Source organism: Nelumbo nucifera, chromosome 7 (genome assembly GCF_055504915.1).
Source record: "Nelumbo nucifera cultivar China Antique chromosome 7, China Antique-T2T, whole genome shotgun sequence".
NCBI classification, from domain to species: Eukaryota; Viridiplantae; Streptophyta; class Magnoliopsida; order Proteales; family Nelumbonaceae; genus Nelumbo; species Nelumbo nucifera.
The window spans coordinates 46404490-46427439 of record NC_142655.1 but is presented as its reverse complement, the minus strand read 5'-3'; the positions used below and the strand labels follow the sequence as shown (position 1 = coordinate 46427439).

Sequence of the window (22950 nt, the reverse complement as noted above, 5' to 3'; positions counted from 1 at the left end):
CTCTCATTTGAGGGTGCACTCGTCCAGTGCACCCATGGGTGCACAGAATGTGGACTTGAGTTTTCCCAGCCACACTTTACAGAGGCCTGGTCTAGGAAACAAACCTACTGGCTTGATCTCTAAATTGGATTACCTGCTTCATCAATTCTTGCCCCATCCCCCTTGGTACCAGGTATGTGTGTCCATTCAGTTTTGGTTACTGATGTGTGTTTTTTTGCCTGAAACAGATGCACCAGCTATCCAGCCCGAGCGATTGGGAAAGGAAGACGAATGTGGGACAGGAATGTTAGAAGAGGGGGATATAGAGGAAAGGAAAGGGTGGGAGAGGATTTGGGGTTTAATAAGTGAATGTTTTGAGGATCTCAAACTAAAGGAAAAAATAACTGAGGTGGGAACTCAAGAACCTTGTACGAAAGGAGTTGTGGAAGAGGAGATGACAAAGAAGAAAAAACCAAAGATGTATGTTAGGAAGAGTGAAGAGGAAAAGAAGAAAAGGAAGAAGAAAGAGATAGAAATAAACAGGCTAATTTCTGATGTAGAGGGTGATATTGAGTTCAGTGGGAGGGGAGGTCGAAGGAGACAATCTAAGTAGGGAAGTAAGAGAAGGAGGGGTTAACATAAAGGTGAAAGAATGAAAGTTATTAGTTGGAATGTGAGGGGGCTGGGGTCATGGGGAGTGCAAGAAAAAGGAGGGTAATAAAAGATCTAATAATAAGAGAGAACCCTGAAGTTGTGATGTTGTAAGAGACTAAACTGGCAAAGATGGATAGAAAGCTGATCCAAAGTTTGTGGGGATCAAGAGGCATAAGATGGATTGAGGCCCCCTCCTAGGGGGCTTCAGGGGTTATGGTGATTCTATGGAAAGAAGAGGTATTGGAATCAATGGAGGAGCTGATTGGCAGATGCACCGTATCAGTGAAGTTTAAGAATGTGGATGATGGGTTTCCCTGAATGTTTATGGACCAAATAGACACAGGGAAAGAAATGAGCTTTGGGAGGAACTGTATGCAATATGGGGTTTGTGGGAAGGTGCTTGGTGTCTGGGAGGGGATTTCAATGTCATAAGGTTCTCTAATGAAACTTCTAACCCCAATCAGTCAATAACCACTAGTATGGGAGAGTTCTTAATGAGGAAGAAAGGGAATCAAGGTGGAAATTGAAGAAAGATTTGGAGGAAATTCTCTTGAGAGAGGAAACTTGTTGGAGACAAAAGTCAAGACATAAATGGATAAGAGAAGGGGAAGGAAATACAAAATTTTTCCATGCGATGGCCAATGGTAGAAGGTGTAAGAACTTTATGGCTAGATTGGAAATTAACGGGGAAGTGATATCTAATCAGGATGAAATAGCCAGAACATTTGTGGAGGACCATTTTAAATCCCTTAATAGAAGACCTCTAGAGGAGAGGTTGAGCTTAGAAGGACTAGAGTGGCCCCTACCGGAAGAGGAGGCAGTAAGATGGATGGAAAGGAATTTTGAGGAGGAGGAAATAAAAAAGGTAGTGTTTTCCTTGAATAAAGCCAAAGCACCCAGTTCGGATGGCTTCACAATGGCTTTCTATTAGGATTGTTAGGAAATTTTGAAAGTTGATTTGTTTGAAGTTTTCAATGAGTTCTCAATACACATATTGTTAGCCGTGGAGTTAATGCAACCTTCTTGGCTCTAATTCCCAAAAAATAATAGGCCAGTCAACCTGAGGATTTCCGACCCATTAGCCTGGTGACCAGTACCTATAAAATTTTAGCCAAAGTCTTGGCTTTGAGGCTTAAAGAAATCCTCCCCTCTCTCATAAGTCAGTTCCAAGGAGCCTTCATCCAAGGGAGACAAATTATGGATCCAATCCTAATAGCTAATGAATGTGTAGAAGAAATAAAGAGATCTAGGAAGGAAGGATTTGTATGCAAGTTGGATTTAGAAATGGCTTATGACTTGGTGGATTGGAACTTCCTACTAGAAGTAATGCAGTAAAGGGGATTTGGGGAGAGGTGGTGTAATTGGGTGTTTGGTTGTTTCCGGTCTTGTCATTTCTCCATCCTTCTTAATGGAATGGTGAAAGATTTCTTTCCAACCTGTAGAGGTTTAAGGCAAGGAGATCCCCTCTCTCCTTTTCTGTTTACCCTAGTAGCGAGTGTTTTTAGAAGGCTACTCTTTAAGGCAGATGGGGAAGATGAAGTTAAGGGTTGGAGAGTGGGTAGAAGCAGGGTCCCGGTGTCTCATCGCCAATTTGCTGACGATTTCATAATTTTTTGTGAAGGGGGAGACCCTAGGAGTGTGAGGAAACTAAAAGAACTTGTTCAAAGGTTCGAAAAGGTGTCCAATTTGAAAATCAACTTGGACAAAAGTTGTGTAGCAGGGATTAATATGGAGGAGAGTGTCCTAAGTTTGGTTGTGGAGTGCTTAGAGTGTAAAATTACTCCTTGGCCTTTGACCTATTTGGGACTTCCCCTAGGAGCCAACCCTAAGGAGAGTAGATTTTGGATCCCAATCGTAGAAAGATGTGGTAAGAGATTGTCTACTTTGGCTAACGTATCTATCTACTTCCTCTCCGATTTTAGGATCCCTCCAAGGGAAGACAAGAAGTTAGAAAAGACTATGAGGGATTTCCTTTGGGAAACCAGGAGAGACAAGAAAAGACCACTTAATCAATTGGAGTGTTGTGTGTAAATGTAAGGAAGAGGGTGGACTGGGTCTTGGGAATTTGAGAGAGAAAAATACAACTCTTCTAGGGAAATGGTAATGGAGGTGGCCATTGGAGCGGGAAAATTTGTGGGCTGAAGTAGTGGATAGTATTCATGGGAGATTAGAGAGCGGCTGGGATGTTGGTGTATCACGTCGGGCTACTTTGGCAACACCTTGGGAAGCAATCCATAACGTGCTTCCTTAGTTCCTCAATTTTATCAGGTATGATGCTTGTCCAGGGAACCTATAACGTTTTTGGGAAGATGTTTGGCTTGATGACTGGTCCCTAAAGGACTTGTTTCCTTCTTTGTACTCCATTTCCTTAACAAAAATAAGGTGATTTTGAGATTTGTAGTCCTTTCTACTTCACCTTTGAATCTTAACTGGGATTTTGGGTTTCGAAGGGGGCTGAGGGATGAAGAAGCCTCTTGTTTGACAGAGCTTCTCTCACGTTTGGATATTGTTTGCCTTGAACCCTCTAAACTAGATAGGTGAGTTTGGTCACCAAATCCTAAAGGTCTCTTCTCTGATGGTGAATCTTGTTTTTACTTATTTACATGTTCTTTTACTGCAGAAATTTGGGAGTGGATTTTCTCTTTATTTGGATGCAGGTGGGATATGCCAACAAAGATTAAATTGCTGTTTGGTCCATCTACGTTTACTTGGCCTAAGAAAAGGGGAAGGATGATGTGGAGATGTGCTAGAGCAGCAATGGTTTGGACATTGTGGGAAGAAAGAAATGCTAGAATCTTCCAAGAGAAGGAGAGAAGTAAGCAGAAAATTATGGACTATGTTTTGGCTAGAACTATACATTGGCTACAAACGGTGGATCTATTTAAAAGTTTATCCTTTGATGACATGTGGAGGAATTGGTCTGTAGTAGCTTCTAGTTCATTGCAGAAGACTAAGCTACGATTGACTTGGACACCACCTATGGAAGGATTCATGAAGCTGAATTTTGATGGGAGTAGTCGAGGCAATCCGGGACTTTTTGGAATTGGAGGAACCATCAGAGACAAGGATGGGAATCTAAGAGTACTCTACTCAGGACTGATGGGGACTGGAGACTTTATAAGGGCAGAACTGTATGCAGTCTTACAAGGTGTACAGATTGCAAAGGAAATAGGGGTGGAGTGCTTGGTGATAGAGGGGGACACTAAGGTGGTGGAGGGTTGGTTTAGAGATTCAGATTCAGTGATATTTAGATTATATGGTGCTATAGAAATGAATTGAAGAAATTCAAATGGGAGACACAACATATGAATCTAGTCATACAATGGGTGGGAAGGGAGGCAACTCATTTGTTGATTGCTTAGCCAAACAAGGAGTAACTAGGAATCAGTTGTATTGGGCCCAATTGTAATTTTGTGATGGTTCTTTTCTTTTAAAGGGTGAGGTTGCACCTCGCGCCTCCCATTGGGATGCTTGTAACAATTTTTATTATACTGATAATGAACTTTTAATGAAATTTTATTTATCAAAGAAAAAAAGATATGTTTGACATCCCTCTTAAGGTTTTTGAGTGCACTTGTTTTGTTCAAATCCATCCGAAGGCTGCCAAGTATATTTTTCTTGGTTATGCATAAAATCAAAAGGGGTATTGTTGCTATGATCTTCTCTTTGGGTCATGTTTTATGCCTATGGATTTCATCTTCTTTGAGGATGTTTCATATCATCCCAAGGTTTCATTTCAAGGGGAGAGTGGTGAGAGGGGTGATCCTGTTCCTGAAGTTCTGTTACCTATTTTCTTTGAAGAGGAGTGTGGTAAGAGGGATTGGCAAAAGTATAAGCAGCTAAGGGTGTTTCATAGGCGGTGGAGGTAGGTTGATTTTGGTCATGAGTAGCCCGGGCTAGTTCCACTCTCCTTTGCGGTTCTAGATCAAGGTACTATAGTTCCTTTACCTGCTACTACTACATATGACATTCCTTCCACTATTGAGTATCAACCTATCTTAGATGACTTCGACCTCCCTATTGCAATTCACAAGGGTATACGCTGTTGTACCTCATTTACCGTTCATTGTATCTCCTAGTTTCTTTGTTATAACCACCTTTCATCGTCCTGTGAAACTTTCTAGCATCCATTGATGGTATATACTCATTGTATCTCCTAGTTTCTTTGTTATGACCACCTTTCATCGTCCTGTGAAACTTTCTAGCATCCATTGATGGTATACACTTATACCCATTCCTAAAATAATGCAGGAAGCCATGGTGGTGCTTGAGTGGAAAGATGCAATGAAGGTGGAGGTGGATGCCCTCATTAAAAATAATACTTGTAAGTTGGTGGATTAGTCGGAAGGGAAGAAACCTATTGGATGCATGTGGGTATTTATAGTGAAGTACAATGCAAATGGTTCAATTGAATGATACAAGGCCCGACTAGTTGATTGGTTGCAAAGGGTATACACAGACTTATGGCATTGACTACTTAGAAACCTTTGCGCCAGTTGCAAAATTCTTATGGCCATTATTTCAGATGGATGTAAAGAATGCCTTCCTTAATGGTGATTTACAGGAGTTATATATGGAGTTGCCCCTAGTTTTTATGATACAAATGTTGGAAAGAAAGTTTGTTGGTTGAAGAGAGCTTTGTATGGACTTAAGCAATCTCTTAGAACATGGTTTGATAGATTAAGAGTTGCCTTGGAGAGTGTTAGGGTTGGCTATAGAGGGGCAGTTTGGTCTTTTTGTTTTATGTTAGGAGTGTGATGTAAGTTCCGACTTAAGCGATTTGTCTCATACTTGAGTAGGGGCATAATAGTCTTTATGTTTTAATCGGAAAACTATAAATATCAATCTTGCCGACTAGAGAGATTTGTCTTCTCTAGTTCGAACCAACTTTTCCTTCTCTCTTCTCTTATCTTCTTCCTTCTCTCCTCTCTTTTTCTTTTGTTATTCTAAAACTATAACTGGTACAGATCTGAATTTTATCATGGTATCAGAGCAACTGTAATAAGTTCAGATCTGCCTGGACTTTCTCATCACCATTCATCCTAGGGTTTTGCAGATTTCTCATCGATCACTTAGAGGTTAGGTCAAGGGATGAAAGGGAGTGATCAATTTTCTTTATTGAAGGTTTTCATGCCTCCGGTTTGTGGTGAGTGGTTTGTACGAAGCTCTTCTAATCGATGGATTGAAGAGGACTGTTTCAGGTGGTGTAGTGGACAGACGAACACAGGTCTGATTTGTGTTGCTCAAATAGGTGGGTTGCATGGGTGTTTAAGTGTGTAATGAGTGGCTAGTTGGTTGTAGACCTAGTACTATGTGTGTGGAGTGTATTTGGGTGGTTATGTGGTCTTGAAAGTGAAGAATTACTGTGATTATTATTGCTGAAAACTGTGAAAGTAGATGTTTTTCAGCAATTATCAGTCACTAGTGTGCATTGTGCTGAATAGTAAGTTAGGTGGTGTGACATACTAGTGAGGAAGGGAAAAAATGATTGTTTTTTTTTGGCTGCTACGGGTGACAGTAGTGAACACAAATCTAGGTTATGATTCCCCCCGATTACCTAAATGTGCAAATGACATCTATTAAACTGAATGGTGAGAATTATGTTCCTTAGGCTAAATCTGTAGAAGTTTTCTTTTTTTTTTTTTTTTTTTTTTTTTTTTTTTTTCTTGGAGCTAAGAAGAAGGTGAAGCATGCGAAAGAAGAAAAACCCTCTGATGATTCTCAAGGATATAATGAATGGGAACAAGAAGATGCACAAATTATGACGTTGTTATGGAATAGTATGGAACCTAAGATTATTGTGAATTTTATGTTCTTAGATACAACCAAGGAGATTTGGGACCTTGGAAAGAAGCTTTGCTATGGACAAGATAATACTACTAGAGTATTTCAGCTTTATTAGGAGTATTTTAATACGCAGTAGGGTACTCGAAGTCTTCAGGAATATTATGCTAGCATGAAGTATCTTTGCAATGAGTTGAATGTGTATCATCCCCTCACTTCTGATGTCAAGATTCAGCAACAACAAAGAGACCAGATTGATGTAACCAGATTTTTAATAGGGTTGAAGTCTGAATATGAACCGGTGAGAGCACACATACTGGGTGGCTTTGCTCTTCCCTCTCTTGAAGAGGTGTTTGCTCGTCTTTGAAGGATTTCTATTGGATCTACAGAGAACTCTACTATCTCTGATACATCTTCCTTTGCAGTGACAAGAGGGGGAGGTCGTGCAGGTAGAGGAGGAGCTCGGGGAGTTCAGCCAAGTCGTGGTGGTGGTGGTGAACCCATGTACAATTATGGTGGTGGACGTATTGGAGGCCGAGATAGAGGGGGAGCTTATGGAAGAGGGCGTAGTAATGGTCCGAGGAAATGTACACACACTGGTATGGAAGGATGCACTATCAACTTTTGTTATGATTTACATGGCCCACCTTCAACCTGGGCAAATCATGCGGTGGTTAGTGGTGGTAGTTTGAGATAGGAAATTCGGCAAGCTGATTAGATACCTTCTACATCTACAGATGCCTCTAGAAAGAGATGATGAGTGTCCTACGTGATGAGTGTGAGCTGTTTATCCAGGCTACCTCTCAACAGAATACGACTACCCTTGCACACTCAGGTATGACTTGTCTGGTGTCCTAACCCTCCCATTGGATTATTGATTATGGAGCTTTTGATCATATGACTGGGACTCCAAGTGTGTTTTCCTCCCTTTTTTAGTCCTTCACATCACACATTGTTACCCTTGCTAATGGCTCCAAATCTTCCATATGTGGTATTGGTAATGTTGACATAGATTCATTATTCCTATCCTCAGTTTTGTATGTTCCCAAATTTCCTTTTAACCTTATGTCTGTTAGTAAATTGACCAAGTCTCTTAATTGCTCTATCACCTTTTACCCTTCTTGTGTTTTTTAGGATCTCAAGATGGGGATGAAGATTGGTTGAGGGTATGAAGCTGGTGTACTATATTATCTTGATGGTAGTGGTTTGTTAACAACCCTTCAACCATCTCTTTCTCCTCTTTAGTGGCACTTCAGGCTTGGTCATCCGTCTCTTCAAGAACTTAAGTTACTTTTTCTGTCATTGAGTTGTCTTTCTACTTTGGATTATGAGTCTGAGAAACACAATTGTGTTCCCTTTAGTCCAAAGGTTGATAGTCGTATGTTGAGTCCTTTTTCTTTAGTCCATTCGGAATTTCGGACATTTGGGGTCCAAATAAAATAGCGTCATATGATGGTTACAAACATTTTCTAATTTTTGTTGATGATTATTCAAGGATGACATGACTTTACTTTATAAAAGAAATGAGTGAATTGTTTTCTATTTTTCAAAAGTTTTATGTTGAAATTTGCAATCAATTTGGCGTACACATTAAGATTCTTCGTTCTGGTAATGGCCGAAAATACTTTTATACACCGTTTCAGGAATATTTAGAACAACATGGCATTATCCATCAAATCTCATATATGTATGCCCCTTATCAAAATGGGGTGGTTGAGAGAAGGAACTGTCATCTTTTGGAGACTGCTCGATCCCTTTTGCACCATATGAATGTACCCAAACGTTTTTGGAGTGACGTTGTGCTTACATTTTGCTTCCTTATTATCGGATGCCCATGTCTATCCTTAAAGGTCATTCTCCCTTCTCTGTTTTGTTTCCTGCCTTGTCTCCTTTTCCTCTTACTCCCAAGGTTTTTGGGTCTGTGTGCTTTGTCCATAAGCTTTGGCTTGGAATGGACAAATTAGATGCACGATCCACCAAGTGTATATTTCTTGGCTATTCTAGGACTCAGAAAGGGTATAAGTGTTATAACCCTAGTTTTCGACGTTTTTTTGTGTGTCCTGATGTTACATTCCTTGAGTTTGTTCCGTTTTTCTCTAGGTCAGATGTCTCTTCTCTTTCTTCACCTCCACTTCCAGTTCTTGTTGAGGACCCCCTTCCTCTTGTTCTAGTTGTGACTAAGTCTTCACCTCCAGTGCAACTTCCTATTGAATGACCATCCATTTGGCAAGCGTATACGCATCGACATGTACTGGCTCCTCTTCTAGCTTCTTCACCATTGATAGATCTGGCAGTTGTTCCTGCATTGGCCCCACCCATGTCTCTGACATTGATCTTCCTATTGCCTTGTGAAAAGGTAAACACAGGTGTACCCTTCATCCCATTTCAAGTTATGTGTCTGTATCTCACCTTTCTGCTTCCCATCGCCAGTTTGTTTCTATGTTTTTTTCTGTATTTGTTCTTAAGGATGTCTAGGAAGCTCTTGCTTCTCTAGGGTGGTGCCATGCAATGGAAGAACTCTCAGCTTTGGCACGCAGTCATACGTGGGATGTCACCATGCTCCCTCCTACTAAGCATGCTTTTGGTTGTAAGCAGGTATACACTGTCAAGTATTTACCCGATGGTAGTGTAGAGAGATTGAAAGCTTGGTTGGTTGCAAAATGTTACTCCCAAATGTATGGCATTGACTACGCAGATGAAGAAATAAACATCAAACAGAAACAACATAAAAGAATGCAAAATTGGTCCATATTTCAACACGACCATCTGGCAAGTACTTAACGGTATACACCCACTTACAACCAACAGCCTGCTTCCCAGGAGGAAGAGCGGTGAGATCCCAAGTGTGATTATGATGGAGTGCAGAGAGCTCTTCATCCATAGCACGACACCACTTTGGAGAGGTAAGGGCTTCCTGGACATCCTTAGGCACAACCATTGAAGATAACAAGGAGATGAACTGGCGATGGGAGGTGGAGAGGTTAGTAAGGGAAACAAAATTGGAAATAGGATGAAGGGTGCAGGTGCGTTTACCTTTCCGTAAGGCAATAGGGAGATCAAAGTCGGAGGCTGGTGTCGGATCTGAAGTCGGATCTGTCAACGATGATGAAGCTGGAGGAGGCGCAACCGGTACACGTGGGCGATGTGTATACACGTGACGGATAGGTGGGCGGTCAACAGACGGTGGCACCGGAGGCAAAGATGTAGGCACGACTGGAACCAGAGGAGGAGGATCAACCACAGGAAGGGGAAGAGGAGGAGGTGATGTGGAAGTCGCAGCATCACCGGACCCCATGAAGAACGGAGTAGACTCGAAGAAAGTAACATCAGCACATACCAAAGAACGACGAGAACTGGGATGGTATCACTTGTACCCTTTCTGAGTCCGGGAGTAGCCAAGAAAGATACACTTAAGGGATTGTGCATCTAACTTGTCAGTTCCGGGACCCAGATTATGGACGAAGCAGACACACCCAAATACCCGAGGAGGAAGCGAAAACGGAGACATGTTGGGAAACAGGACACTAAAAGGAGAACGACCATCAAGAATAGACGTGGGCATCCGATTAATTAAGAAACAAGAGGTGAGCATTGCATCACTCCAAAAGGGTTTGGGAACATTCATGTGATGCATGAGTGAGCGGGCTGTTTCTACAAGATGTCGATTCTTTCTCTCAGCAACCCCATTTTGTTGTGGGGTGTAGGTACATGAAGTTTGGTGTATAATGCCATGTTGGTCCAAGTATTCTTGAAAAGATGAAGACAAGTAGTCACGGCCATTATCAGAATGGAAAATTTTGATGTGAACGCCAAATTGATTGTGGATCTCAGCATAAAATTTCTGGAAGATGGCAAATAGTTCACTTATTTCTTTCATTAAATAGAGTCACGCCATTCTTGAAAAGTCATCAACAAAAATAACAAAATATCTATGTCCATTATATGACGTCACTTTATAGGGACCCCAAACATCTAAATGAATTAAAGAAAAAGGACTCGACACACGGTTATCAACCCTAGAACTAAAGGGAACACGATGGTGTTTCCCAAATTGACACGACTCACAATCTAGAACAGAAAGTTGACTCAATTAAGGGACCAAGGACTTCAGCACTTTCAGCGAGGGATGACCAAATCTACAATGCCACTGGAGAGGAGAAATAGATGACTAAAGGGCCGTTGACGTTCTTCCACCACCATCAAGATAATACAGTCCACCGGTTTCATGCCCTTCACCAATCTTCATCCCCGTCTTGAGATCCTGAAAAACACACATAGAGGGGTAAAATGTAATGGAGCAATTAAGGGACTTGGTCAGCTTACTAACAGACATAAGATTAAATGGAAGTTTAGGTACATATAAAACAGAGGATAGGGACACAGGGTCTAGGTCAACATTACCAACACCACGAATAGATGATGTGGAGCCATTGGCAAGGGTGACAGATTGTGATGTTGGGCAATGAGTGAGAGATGAAAACACACCTGGAGTTCCCGTCATGTGATCGGAGGATCCAGAGTCAATGATCCAGGGGTTGGGTGTGGATGCCAAACAAGCCATACCTGAGTGTGCAAAGGTAGCTGTGTTCTGCTGCGACGTGGATTGAACAAACCTTTCATACTCATCACGAGGAACACTCACCATCTCCCTGCCTGGACCATCTGGAGAAGTAGAAGGCATCTGGTCAGCTGATCGGTTCTCCTGTCTAAAGCTGGAACTGGTATCACTAGTCATGGCATGGTTGGCCCACGTCGAAGGTGGACCGTTTAAATCATAGCAGTAGTTAATAGTATGTCCATCCAAACCACAATGAGCGCACCTCCGTGGACCCGAGCCATGTCCTCTACCACGAGCTCCCCCTGAATCTCTGCCTTCAGTACGACCACCACCACGGATATGTGTAGGACCACCACTACCACTCCGGCCATACACTGGACCACTATTGTCACCTTGGCCAGGCTGGGCTCCTCGAGTCCCACTTCTGCCACCTCGTCCTCTCGACACTGCAAATGCTGATCTATCTGAGATACTAGAGGTTTCCATAGATCCAATGGAAGTCCTCTGAAGACGAGCAAACACCTCTAGAGATGGAAGAGCAGATCCTCCTAGTATCTGGGCTCGTACTGGTTCATATTCAGACTTCAACCCCACCAGAAACCTAGTCACATCAAGATGCTCTCTCTGTTGCTGTTGAACCTTGACATCAGAAGTGAGAGGGTGATAGACATCTAGCTCATTACGGATATTTCTCATACTGGCATAGTACTCCTCAAGGCTCTGATTTCCCTGTTGCAGATTGAAGTATTCCTGATGCAGTTGATATACCCTAGTTGTATTATCCTGACCAGAATACAATTTCTTAGCATGATCCCACACCTCTTTGGCTGTGTCAAGAAACATGAAGTTCACACTGATTCTGGGCTCCATACTGTTCCACAACCATGTGATAATCTGTGCATCTTCCTGTTCCCAGTCTTCATACTCCTGAGAACTAGTGGGAGGTTTCTCCTCTCTTATGTGCTTTACCTTCTTCTTCTCCTTCAGAAAGACCTCTGCAGACTTGGCCCAAGGGACATAATTCTCTCCATTCAGTTTAATGGAGGTCATTTGGACATTCAGATAGTCAGTAGATATCATCACACTAGGTTTACTATCACTGTTATCTGCCATTGCCGAATTCTCTTATCACTAAAACTGAGCACTACACACTGCACACTACACACAGATACTTCACCGAAATCTGCACACTGATTCAGTTATGACAAAGGCTGAAAGCTGTATTTGTAACACCACAAACTCTACTCTACAGCTATCGGAAGTTTCACCATTAAGTAGACACTACTTCCCTTCAAATCACACACAAACCAGCATAAACTCTAGCATAAACCCTAGCATACTGCGATCTGAAAACCCATCATACGATCTGTACCACACCTCTCATGTATTCCATGACAGAAAATATGCATAAAAAAAACTCCTTACCTCATTGCCTGAAGGCCAACAACACGAAGGGATGAAACACCACTGCACCACACACACCAGCCCTACATTAATTAGGGGAGGGCTTAGAAACCACAGCAACCGATCACCAACGACACCACCGGAGGCATAGAAACCTCCAAGGGAAGAGGGCGATCACTCATTTTTAGTCCTTTTCCCAGTCTCCAACCAACGGCTGAGAAATCTAAGAAAACCCTAGTTCGAATGCGCATACCATGTTAAAGTTCAGCCTGCCCTAGAAATCTGTTTGGTTTGTTAGTTGTAAAGTAAACAATGAGAAGGAAGAAAAGAAGGAAGAAGAAGGAAGAAAGTAGGAGAAGAGAAAAGGTCTGGTTCAAAACTCAGGAAGTCAACCTAGATTCGGCCAGACCTGTTATTATATTATTAATGAGACTGGAAAAGACAAGAGTGCCCTTATTTAAGTAAGAGGCACTCGAACTAACATAATAGTACACATCAGCACTCTCAACAGGTGTACAAGGACTAAAATACCCCTTCACTAACAGTTTTCGTAATGGCTTAAGGGAGGAGGAGCTTGCTTGTGTTACTGAACTTCTATCCATTCTAGAGAGTGTTGGTTTGGACCCCTCTTCTCCTGATAAAAGGGTGTGGACTCCTATCCCAAAAGGTTCTTTCACTTGTGCATCCTTCTTCAAATCCCTTTGTTTGAGCACTTCTTTTGAGCCTTTCCCAGTGAAAGAAGTTTGGACAAAGCCTGTGCCCCCCCAAAATTGCTGTTTTCGTCTGGGAAGTTACCAAGGAGAAAGCCTTTTATTTGTTTGTCCCCAAACTGGTGTGTAATGTGCAATTCTCATAGTGAGGACTGTTACCACTTACTGGTTTTTTGTTCCTTTGCTGCAGCTCTTTGGGATTGGATATTTGTTTTGTTTGGATGTAGGTGGAATCAACCAGCAGAGGTAAAATCATTATTTGCACCAACCACCTTTTGTTGCCTAACAAATAGAGGAAGGAGTATGTGGAGATGTTGCAGAGCAGCCACCTTATGGACAATTTGGGAAGAAAGAAACGCTAGAATTTTCCCAGATAAAGAGAGGTCCATGACAGAAGTGAAGGAATGTATCTTAACCAGGACTATCCATTGGCTGAAATCCTTGGATTCTTTCAGCTGTTTTTCATTTGATGATATCTGGAGAAATTGGACCACAGTTGCACACACTTTGGTTAGAATAACCAGAGCCACTACAGTTTGGGTAACTCCCCAGAAGGTTTTTTTAAACTGAATTTTGACAGTAGCAGCTAGGTTAATCCAGGACCGTCTGGCATTGGAGGAGTTTTGAGGAATGAAAATGGCAACATCATATCCTTTTTCTCAGGCCCGATAGGGATAGGGGACTCTACAAGAGCTGAGATATTGGCTCCAGTACAGGGAATTCAGATTGCTAATCAACTAAGAGTGGAGAACCTATTGATTGAAGGGGATTCTAAGGTGATTGTGGGCTGGCTGTCAAATCCAGATTCAGTTGTTTGGAGTTATAGGGATCTCATCAAAAAAGTCAAATGGTTAACAAGGCACATAACATGTAGATATCAGTGGGTGGGTAGGGAGGCAAATGCTTTGGCTGATCATCTTGCTAAACAGGGGTCTACTAGGGACAATTTATTCTGGGCAGCATTGTAATTTTATTTCTGATTTCTTGTAACGGTTAGGGGAGGCTGCATCTCGTGGCTCTCCAAGGACTTCTTGTAAAATCTATTTCCTTTTGGTTTGAAATCATTTTCAATTATAAAAAAAAATACTAGATCAAATTATCAAATCCTTAGGGCATACAATGTGGAATAGTTTTGATTGGTTGTTCTATCTAGTGATATTTTTCTTAAACTGGCAATAAATGATAACATTGTACCATCCAAAGCTGTTTTCTCCCATGTACATAGTGGTGACTGTTCAACTGGTTGCTTCTGTTTAGTTCAGTTTGTGAATAGTTTGTAGAATGAGAATATTACTAGGAATATGCTTCTTTAAATGCCATTTGTTATGATCAAATTCTATTGTTTATGTTGTTGATTGTGCTGTCATAATGTTAGGTCATTGTGATATCTGGAGAGACTGGATGTGGAAAAACCACCCAACTCCCTCAGTATATATTAGAATCAGAGATAGAGTCTGGCCGTGGTGCGTTCTGTAATATTATCTGTACACAGCCTCGAAGAATATCTGCTATGGCTGTTTCTGAAAGAGTGTCCGCAGAAAGAGGAGAGCCTCTTGGTGAATCAGTAAGCTTTATTTAATGATAGTATGGATAAGTTCATTATTACCAAAAAGGAATTATTTATAAAAAGATTCTTTGTTTTATCTGTCATACAACGTAAGCTTTTGTGCTAGGTTGGTTACAAAGTTCGATTAGAAGGAATGAAGGGAAAAAACACCCACCTGCTTTTTTGTACCAGTGGTATTCTGCTCAGGAGGTTGCTTAGTGACAGGAATTTGAATGGTATAACCCACGTTTTTGTAGATGAAATTCATGAGCGAGGCATGAATGAAGGTAAGTTTCCTAACAAATTCCGTTTGATTTCTGAGCTTCTATCAAAGTATTTTATCTTTCTTGTTTTCTTATACTTGTCTCATTTTCTTGTACTCATGTCACAGACTTCCTTTTGATTGTACTGAAAGATCTTCTTCCTCGTCGACGGGATTTGAGACTGATTTTGATGAGTGCCACTCTGAATGCGGAGCTTTTTTCAAATTATTTTGGAGGGTCACCAAAAGTTCACATTCCAGTGAGTTCTTATACTAAAGCTAGTTATTTGTAAAATATTCTTGGATCATTGGGCTAGTGGTGAGTAGGTACATAGTGTGTATGTGTTTGGGCACTTGCGTGTGAATATAGGAATTTCCCCAAGTGATAACTTCTGTTCAAAGTTATGGAATTTTAATGTGAAAAGTTTCCAATAAATTCTGTCTTAATGCAAATAAAATAACTATAAAAAATGTACAAAGAGAGTTTAGAGAAAGAGAAAGAGAGGAGAGAATGTGAGAATAGAAAAATTATGGAAGTCTAATTGCATCTCCCTTTTGCCACCCATTCGTATTTATAATAAAAGGATAACTACAAATACGACACTAACGTTTCTTAAGTAAAATATAGATGTAGTGAACAAACTTCCCTGATTTCTGTGCATTATGTTTCTAACACTCCCCCTCAAGCTGGAGCATAAATATCATAGAGCTCCAGCTTGTTAGAAATGTAATACATTCTTTCCCTGTTCAAACTCTAGTAAAATGCTATACCAACTGATTTTCACACCTAACAGGAGTAATGACATCATCGTGCAAGACCTTCTTTCTAACAAAATGGCAATCCATCTTAATGTGTTTGGTCCTCTTGTGAAACACAGGATTAGAGGCTATGTGAGTACCAACTGGATTATCAAAACAAGGAAAAAGAATGTAATGGGCCCAGTAATCGATATCCCAATCTCCGGAAGGAAATATTTTGGCCATATTAACTCATAAGTAGTGTGGCCATAGCCCTATATTCAGCTTTAACACTGCTCCTAGCCACCACATTCTGTTTTTTATTTTTCCAGGTAACAAGATTTTCTGCTATAAATGTATGGTAGCCTGTAGTAGACCTTCTATCCAAGGTTGATCTTGCTTAGTCTATGTGGACCTTCTATCCAAGACTGCAGCTCTTGTGTATTTCCAAAGGGCTCTTCTCTGTTTCTTGGGAGGGGATATAAAAAGAAATGAGAAACAAGCTCTTCAAGTCCAAGGGAGGACCCAACCTGCCATCAAAGATAGAGAAGAAAAAAAATCCTAATAATAGATGTAAATTTACCGGAGATTAGTAAGTGGGTTGTGTTCTCACCAGTTGCTCAGTTTCTCTACAGAGGAAAACATGAGGTGCTTTAAACCAGAAGGGTTTTCTCCGTAATTTCTCACAAGTATTAATTTTGTCATGGAACACGTCCTAACAACAAGCTATAACTCTGGGTGCTACCAGTTCTCTTTAGATAGCTTTCATTGGACAAGTAATTAAAGGCTGAGGGTCTCTTGCAATGACAGAGAAAAAAGATGCACAAGAGAAAGTGCCTGAAACAATGTGATCTAGATTTTGGTATCAGACAGGTTGGGGTTAATAAATACACCTTTCAAATGGTCAAGTAGAGCCAGAACATCTGAGGTCTGACACTCCCCAAGTTCCTTATGAAGCAATCTTTGTTGGAATATAGAGAAAAAATCAATCCTTGAGGGCTGTTCCCCCCATCAAAGATCCTTCCAAAAATTTGTTCTATTTCTAGAAGCCACGTCATCTCTAGTGAAGCATACAAAACAGGGATATATAGAAACGATAGCTTTCCAAGGAGAAATAGTAATGCTGTTTGGTTAAGTCCTGCATCCCATCCATCGGGCTTAAGTCCATGAATGTTCTTAATGACTTAATACCAAACTTGTCTGTTTCAATGGGAAACCACCATAACCATTTGCCTAATTGAGAGGTATTCCTCAATGACACCTTGTCCAGACCCAATCCTCTAGCCTTCTTGTCCTTACAAATTGTTGTCCAATAAATCAAATGATCCTTCTTTGATTTCCCTGACACCCATAAGAAATTAAACACTATCTTTTTAATTTTTTTGCCACTGATGCTGGAATTTTGAAAATGGAAAGTGAGATTTCTTAGTAGATAGGGATGTTTCTTAATGTATATTTGATTAAGGTTCTTTGGCCCCGTGTGAAATATGATCTTCTTCCTTGTTGCAAGTTTCTTGGAAAAACCATCCATTATGAGATTTCAAAAACTAGAGGACCTTGGATTCCGTCTACAGGTAGGCTTAAGTATCTAACTGGTCATTCCTCCATTGAATACTCCAAGATCTCTGCATGTCTCTTTGTGACACTATACCATATATCCCCCCTCTCCCCCCCATATTTCCCGAAGTGCACCTTCAAGTTGGAAACCCTCTCAAAGCATTTCACCAACAAATGAAGGTTTCTTACCCTGATTATTGCCCTATCTTATGCAGAAGATGATCACATCATTAGAAAAAATTAGGTGAGTGTGAGATACCACAACTTGATCTTTACCCATCCTTCATCCTTCCACCAATTGCAACCTGTCTGCCCTCAATATCAATCGACATAGAACATCTGCTATGATACTGGAAGGGAATGGGGATAACGGATCTGCTTGTTTTTTATACATCATTGAACTTTGTATCTTTTTTTTTTTTGTTTCTTGAATTAAGGTTCATAATGTATTTGCAATCTGTATCAAACACCTAACCATGAAATTCACCTAATTGTTTTCTGAATGTTCAGTGCCACTCTTTTTCGGCCACCTTAATAACCTTGTATTGGTTTTTAACACTTTTCATTCAAAATGAGGTTGATTCATGTAACATGTTCAGCATGTTTAGCTTGAAAGTTGGTATCTGTTTTCTCACCAGGGCTTTACATACCCAGTAAGAGCACACTTTCTGGAGGATGTATTGGAAATGACTGGATACAAGTTCACCTCATTCAACCAAATTGATGATTATGGTCAGGAGAAACTATGGAAAACACAAAGGCAGCTAGTGCCAAGGAAGAGAAAAAACCAGATAACTGCACTTGTTGAGGTACCGTTTTGCTGCTTTATTTCAAAGTCTCTAATAGTTATTAGAACTTTGGATGTCTCTATAATTTTAATGATTGTTATGGTGTAAATCTATCATACAGGGGCCTTTTCGCCTGTCTCATGAAGAAGCTAATATAATATGTATATTGTTAAAAAAAGGATAGGGGATTGACTTGGGCACAAAGCTTGTTGATAAACAAGGCACATTCATAGTGGAAAGTGAAAGAAACCACTAATTTATAATGACAAAAAGTTAAAAAGATGAGAACAATATTGTCTATTCAAACATGTATATATTTTTCTGATGTCGTCATAATTTATTGTGAGGATACAAGGAGGAAGGAACCAAAAATCTTCAGTCTTTGATTAAGTTATTTGAAAGCGTTTTGAACTTGAGAGCAGCCTTGAGAAGAGTAGTGTTGTGGGGATTAATATTGAGGACTCGGTGTTAGAATGGTATGTTGAGGTGTTAAGGTGCATGAAAGGGGAGTGGTCTATTAATTATCTTGGGTTTCAACTAAGGAGAAATCCTAGGTCTATTAGCTTTTTGAATCCAATTTTGGATAGGTTCACTAAGAAATTGTTAACTGGGAAGAAAAATTACATCCCATGGGGGGGGGGGGGTGGAGGGTTATGTTGATAAAAGCAACATTAGTTGACTTGCCCATTTACTACCACTTTGTCACGGGGCTAGTCGTTGGGGCCCCGTGCGGCACTCGAATGCGACGAGTAAGCCTAAGCAACAAGCAACAACACAAGAAAAGGCAACAAAGATGGCACACGAATTAGACAAAAGGCAAATTGTATTGCATTAATGGATGGCAAGCATAAGCACCCAGTTCAGTGTCAAGGGGATCTAATGCTTAACCTTTACATGCTCTTGATTCACTTGACTACCTACCTCCTCTCAAAGAGTACGCTAAGCTTTTGGGAGAGTGACATAAAGATACATCAAAGGATGAAAAATCATACTAAGTAATTACAAGAATGCCATTGGCAATCCCCCCATACAAAAGTACATGCATAGCCCACCCATGACACACACTTGGACACTGGAGTGGCAGCTGTAGGCATGATGGATGGCACTTGTGATAGTCTCCCCCACTCAATTCAGTCTTCGAGGATGAAGACTGGCTTCTGCTTGAGGCTCAGATCTGCTGTTGATGAAGGAGGGTTCTTCAGCTGCTCCGCGAACTTGGTCTCTTCCAAGGCCCGGGCATGAGGTTGGGTGGATGTCTTTAGGGTGTTCTTGATGGTGGGAAAACCTATGGCTAGTTCCTACGTTAAGTCCTTGCCTGGCTACTTCAAGGTAGGATTTTGGATGTTCTGCTTTGGTGGTAGGAAAGTTTGTGGCCAGGGCTAGCTCAAAATGAAGGTTTGGATTTTTTGGGTATTGTTCCCCTTGATGATTTTTCCCCCAAGGGTTGCTCCTCACAAGGCTCCTATGAGGGTTGGCTTGATCAATGTGGTGGCGGATAGGGTACCTAAGTGGATTTGGTGGTACTCGCTCTCCCTGTTGATTGTCATAGTGGAACTGGTTGTGGCTGGAGACGACCTTGGGTCTTCCAGGAGTCTTCTGTTTTGTCGGCTCGTGGCACTGACATTGGTGCTGTTGTTGATGTTGATGCTGGTGCTGTTGCTGTTGCTGATGTCGTTGTTGGTACTGATGTTGGAACGGCTTTGGGGGAGACTTCTTCCTGGTGATGACTTCCCAACCTGTCCCAATTGCTTCCCATGTACCTTCAAGGTTGTTGTCACTGGAACCATGCAAGGAGAACACTTGTCCAAGATGAGCAGACTGTCTATGTGTGGCATGAGAGCTGCTTCCGCATGTGCAAGAAACTCCATTCCCAAGACAACCTGAAAATCATCCAAAGGTACTACAGATAGATTGATGGGTCCTTTCCATGACCCAACTTGGAGTTCTACTCCACGAGCCATGCCTTCTACTGCTTTGGCCTCTGTATTGACATCCTTGATCCACCCTGTCTGTTTGGTGGTGGTCAAGCCGAGTCACTTTGCCTCCGCAAGCGGGACGAAGTTGTGGGTGGACTCAGTGTCCACCAAGGCTTGGGTCGGTCTCCCGCCGAGGGTGATGTCTACATATTTCAGCCCCTTGTGGGCTTTGATGAGCTGCTTGGATGTGGCCTCTTTCTTAACCATGGCATTGATGAGTTGGAGGGCACCTACTCTTGGCGCCGTTGTGGGTTTCTCCTCATCACTCTCTTCACTGTTGTTGAGTTTGGCGATGAGGGCATTGAGTTTCTTCCATGTTGGACAGTCACTCGTCCAATGATTTCCATTGCAAAGGTAACAAGGCGTAGGAGGAGCAGTTGGTTTCCTAGTGAACCGGTGGCCCTGATAGCTTTGGGCTCCTTGTGGCTTCTTCCCTTGTTGGTAATTGTGGGGCTTGTTAGTGGGCACTGGTTTCTCCTGTGTAGAGGTTGATTTCTAATCTCCCCCACTCAAGCTATTGGTACGTGGGCTATGTGGTTGGTGGTTTTCCTCTTCTGACTTCCTTAGATCAACTAGTTGCTCGCCACCGCCATGGCTGTTGCTAAGTCCTTCACCCCACGCCGTTGTAGTTCGAGCTCCGCCCATGGTTTGAGACCATCCATGAAGTTGAACAAAAGGTCTTTGTCAGACATGTCAGAGATCTCAAGGGTTAGGGCTGAGAACTCTTGGACATAGTCATGCAATGAGTCTTGATGCTTCAAGTTCTTCAACTTTCTTCGTGCCAAGTACTCAACATTTTTGGGGAAGAATTGTCGCTTGATCTCTCTCTTGAAATTGGCCCAGGTGTTGAGGGTCCAAGTGCCACGTTCAATGTCCTGGCAACATCTACGCCACCATAACATTGCAATATCATTTAAATACATGGCGGCTATACGTACCTGAGTTTGGTCATCATGGATGCCAGTCGCGGAGAAGTATTGATCAAATTGCCACAAGAAGTTTTCAAGCTCTCGAGCATCACGAGCATCGGGGTTTGGAGTTGGTTGGCGCACGTTGATATGGGTGGATGGAGCGGATGAAGAGCCGGTGGAATTGGCCATAGCTCTTTTCATGATTGTCAGCTCAGCCCTCATCTCATCCAATTGCACTTGGAAGCTGTCCATCATGCCTTGAAGGTTGCTTTGGGAAGAGCTGGTTTGTGACTGCTGCAAGGTGTTGTGGACGTCTCGGAGGGTTCCGTTGAAGCAGCTCTCCAACTCCACCACAACATTCTCTACAGTCTCCATGTTGAGATGGAGTTCATCGACCCGATCTCGAGTCTCACCTACTGTTGCCTTGCAACGTAGGATGCACATGTCCATGCTAGCTAGCTGGTCGACCGATTTATCACGCTTGCTAGCTTTAGTTGTGTGGCCCTTCAGTGCTTGTGTCCTGTTGGGTTCGTCGAGTGGAGCCTCATTGGTGCCATGGGCTTGGTGTGGCCCGTGTAGTGTGTCATCGGCAATGTTGCGGTTGCTCTTCATTGTGTTGAATTAGGGGCGGTTGACAGGGTCCAATGTGCGTGTAGGAGCTCCTGCTCTGATACCAACTGTCACGGGGCTAGTCTTGGGGGGCCCCGTGCGGCACTCGAACGCGACGAGTAAGCCTAAGCAGCAAGCAACAACACAAGAAAAGGCAACAAAGATGGCACACGAATTAGACAAAAGGCAAATTGTATTGCATTAATGGATGGCAAGCATAAGCACACAGTTCAGTGTCGAGGGGATCTCATGCTTAACCTTTACATGCTCTTGATTCACTTGACTGCCTACCTCCCCCTCAAAGAGTACGTTAAGCTTTTGGGGGAGTGACATAAAGATACACCGAAAGGATGAAAAATCATGCTAAGTAATTACAAGAATGCAATTGGCAATCCCCCCATACAAAAGTACATGCATAGCCCACCCATGACACACACTTGGACACTGGAGTGGCGGCTGTAGGCACGATGGATGGCACTTGATGGCACGACGAAGAGAACACTTGTGACAACTTGGTGTTCAAATAATCCTAGTGTTGGTGGTGAAGAGGTTAGAGAAACTAACAATGAATTTTCTTTGGGACCTAGGAAGTTCAATGAAGGATCATCTAATTAATTGGGGGATGCTATTAGGGGTGGCAATTTCATGCCCAGCCTGTTGTACCCACCCAACCCACCCATTTTATAACTCCCAAATTGTCCATTTACTTATCGGGTTGGAAATGTGTTAAATTCTGCATTTGATCAATTTAATGGACTGGATTTGTTGGGTTGTGGCTACCTATTGGGTTAATCATTAATACAAGTGTGAATTGCCTAACCAATTTCTCATTTGGACCGGGTTGGGTTGGCACAATATGGTGCATAAACACCTGATTAGAATATAAGCTTTAACTTGAACTTGGTCACATGGTCCAATTGTTTGACCCAATTTGGGTCAACACAATGCACCCATACCCAATCCAAATTAACTTGAATCCAGTTAGATGTTTTGATGGCCCAATTGGTCTAGTTCAATTTAGAACCCTGGAGAATTGAGAAGTTTGGCCATACCCAAACTGAATTAATTTGAACATAGTCAAGTGGTTAGATGACCTTTTTGGTTTGGACTGGTTCAATCAATCAATTTAAGGCCTGTTCCAGTTCGATCCAACACAAAATACCCATATATTAACCTGAACCTTAGCTTGAATTTGGTCAAATGGTTCAGTGTTTGATTCAATTTGGGTTACTACGATTTGAATGATGGCCCAACATGGTTCCCAAGCTGCTCAACTAAACCCAAACCTAATCAGCTGGCTTGGCCCAACCCGGTTTGGGTTGACCTGATTTGGTTCAGACTTGAATGGTGAAATTGCATGTGGTTTAAAAGCAGCCACAAACCTAGTCAGGTTGCTTGTTTTGGGAATCATGGGTGTGGCTTTTCATCTCTAATCGAAGGAGTTGTTTCCAAAGGTGGGATTGATCTATGAGTT

General features: G+C 41.9%; 1 protein-coding gene across 2 annotated transcripts in view; it reads left to right on the top strand.

The window, feature by feature from the left end:
• Nucleotides 1-22950, top strand: part of ABO6 (DEA(D/H)-box RNA helicase family protein) — a 91139-nt gene that overhangs the window by 12903 nt on the left and 55286 nt on the right. For both annotated transcript variants that reach the window (XM_010275804.3, XM_088892071.1), the window contains exons 6-9: nt 14465-14653; nt 14763-14922; nt 15027-15157; nt 17831-18001. In XM_010275804.3, coding sequence (XP_010274106.1) covers nt 14465-14653; nt 14763-14922; nt 15027-15157; nt 17831-18001 — 651 coding nt within the window. The remainder of the gene's footprint in view (nt 1-14464; nt 14654-14762; nt 14923-15026; nt 15158-17830; nt 18002-22950) is intronic.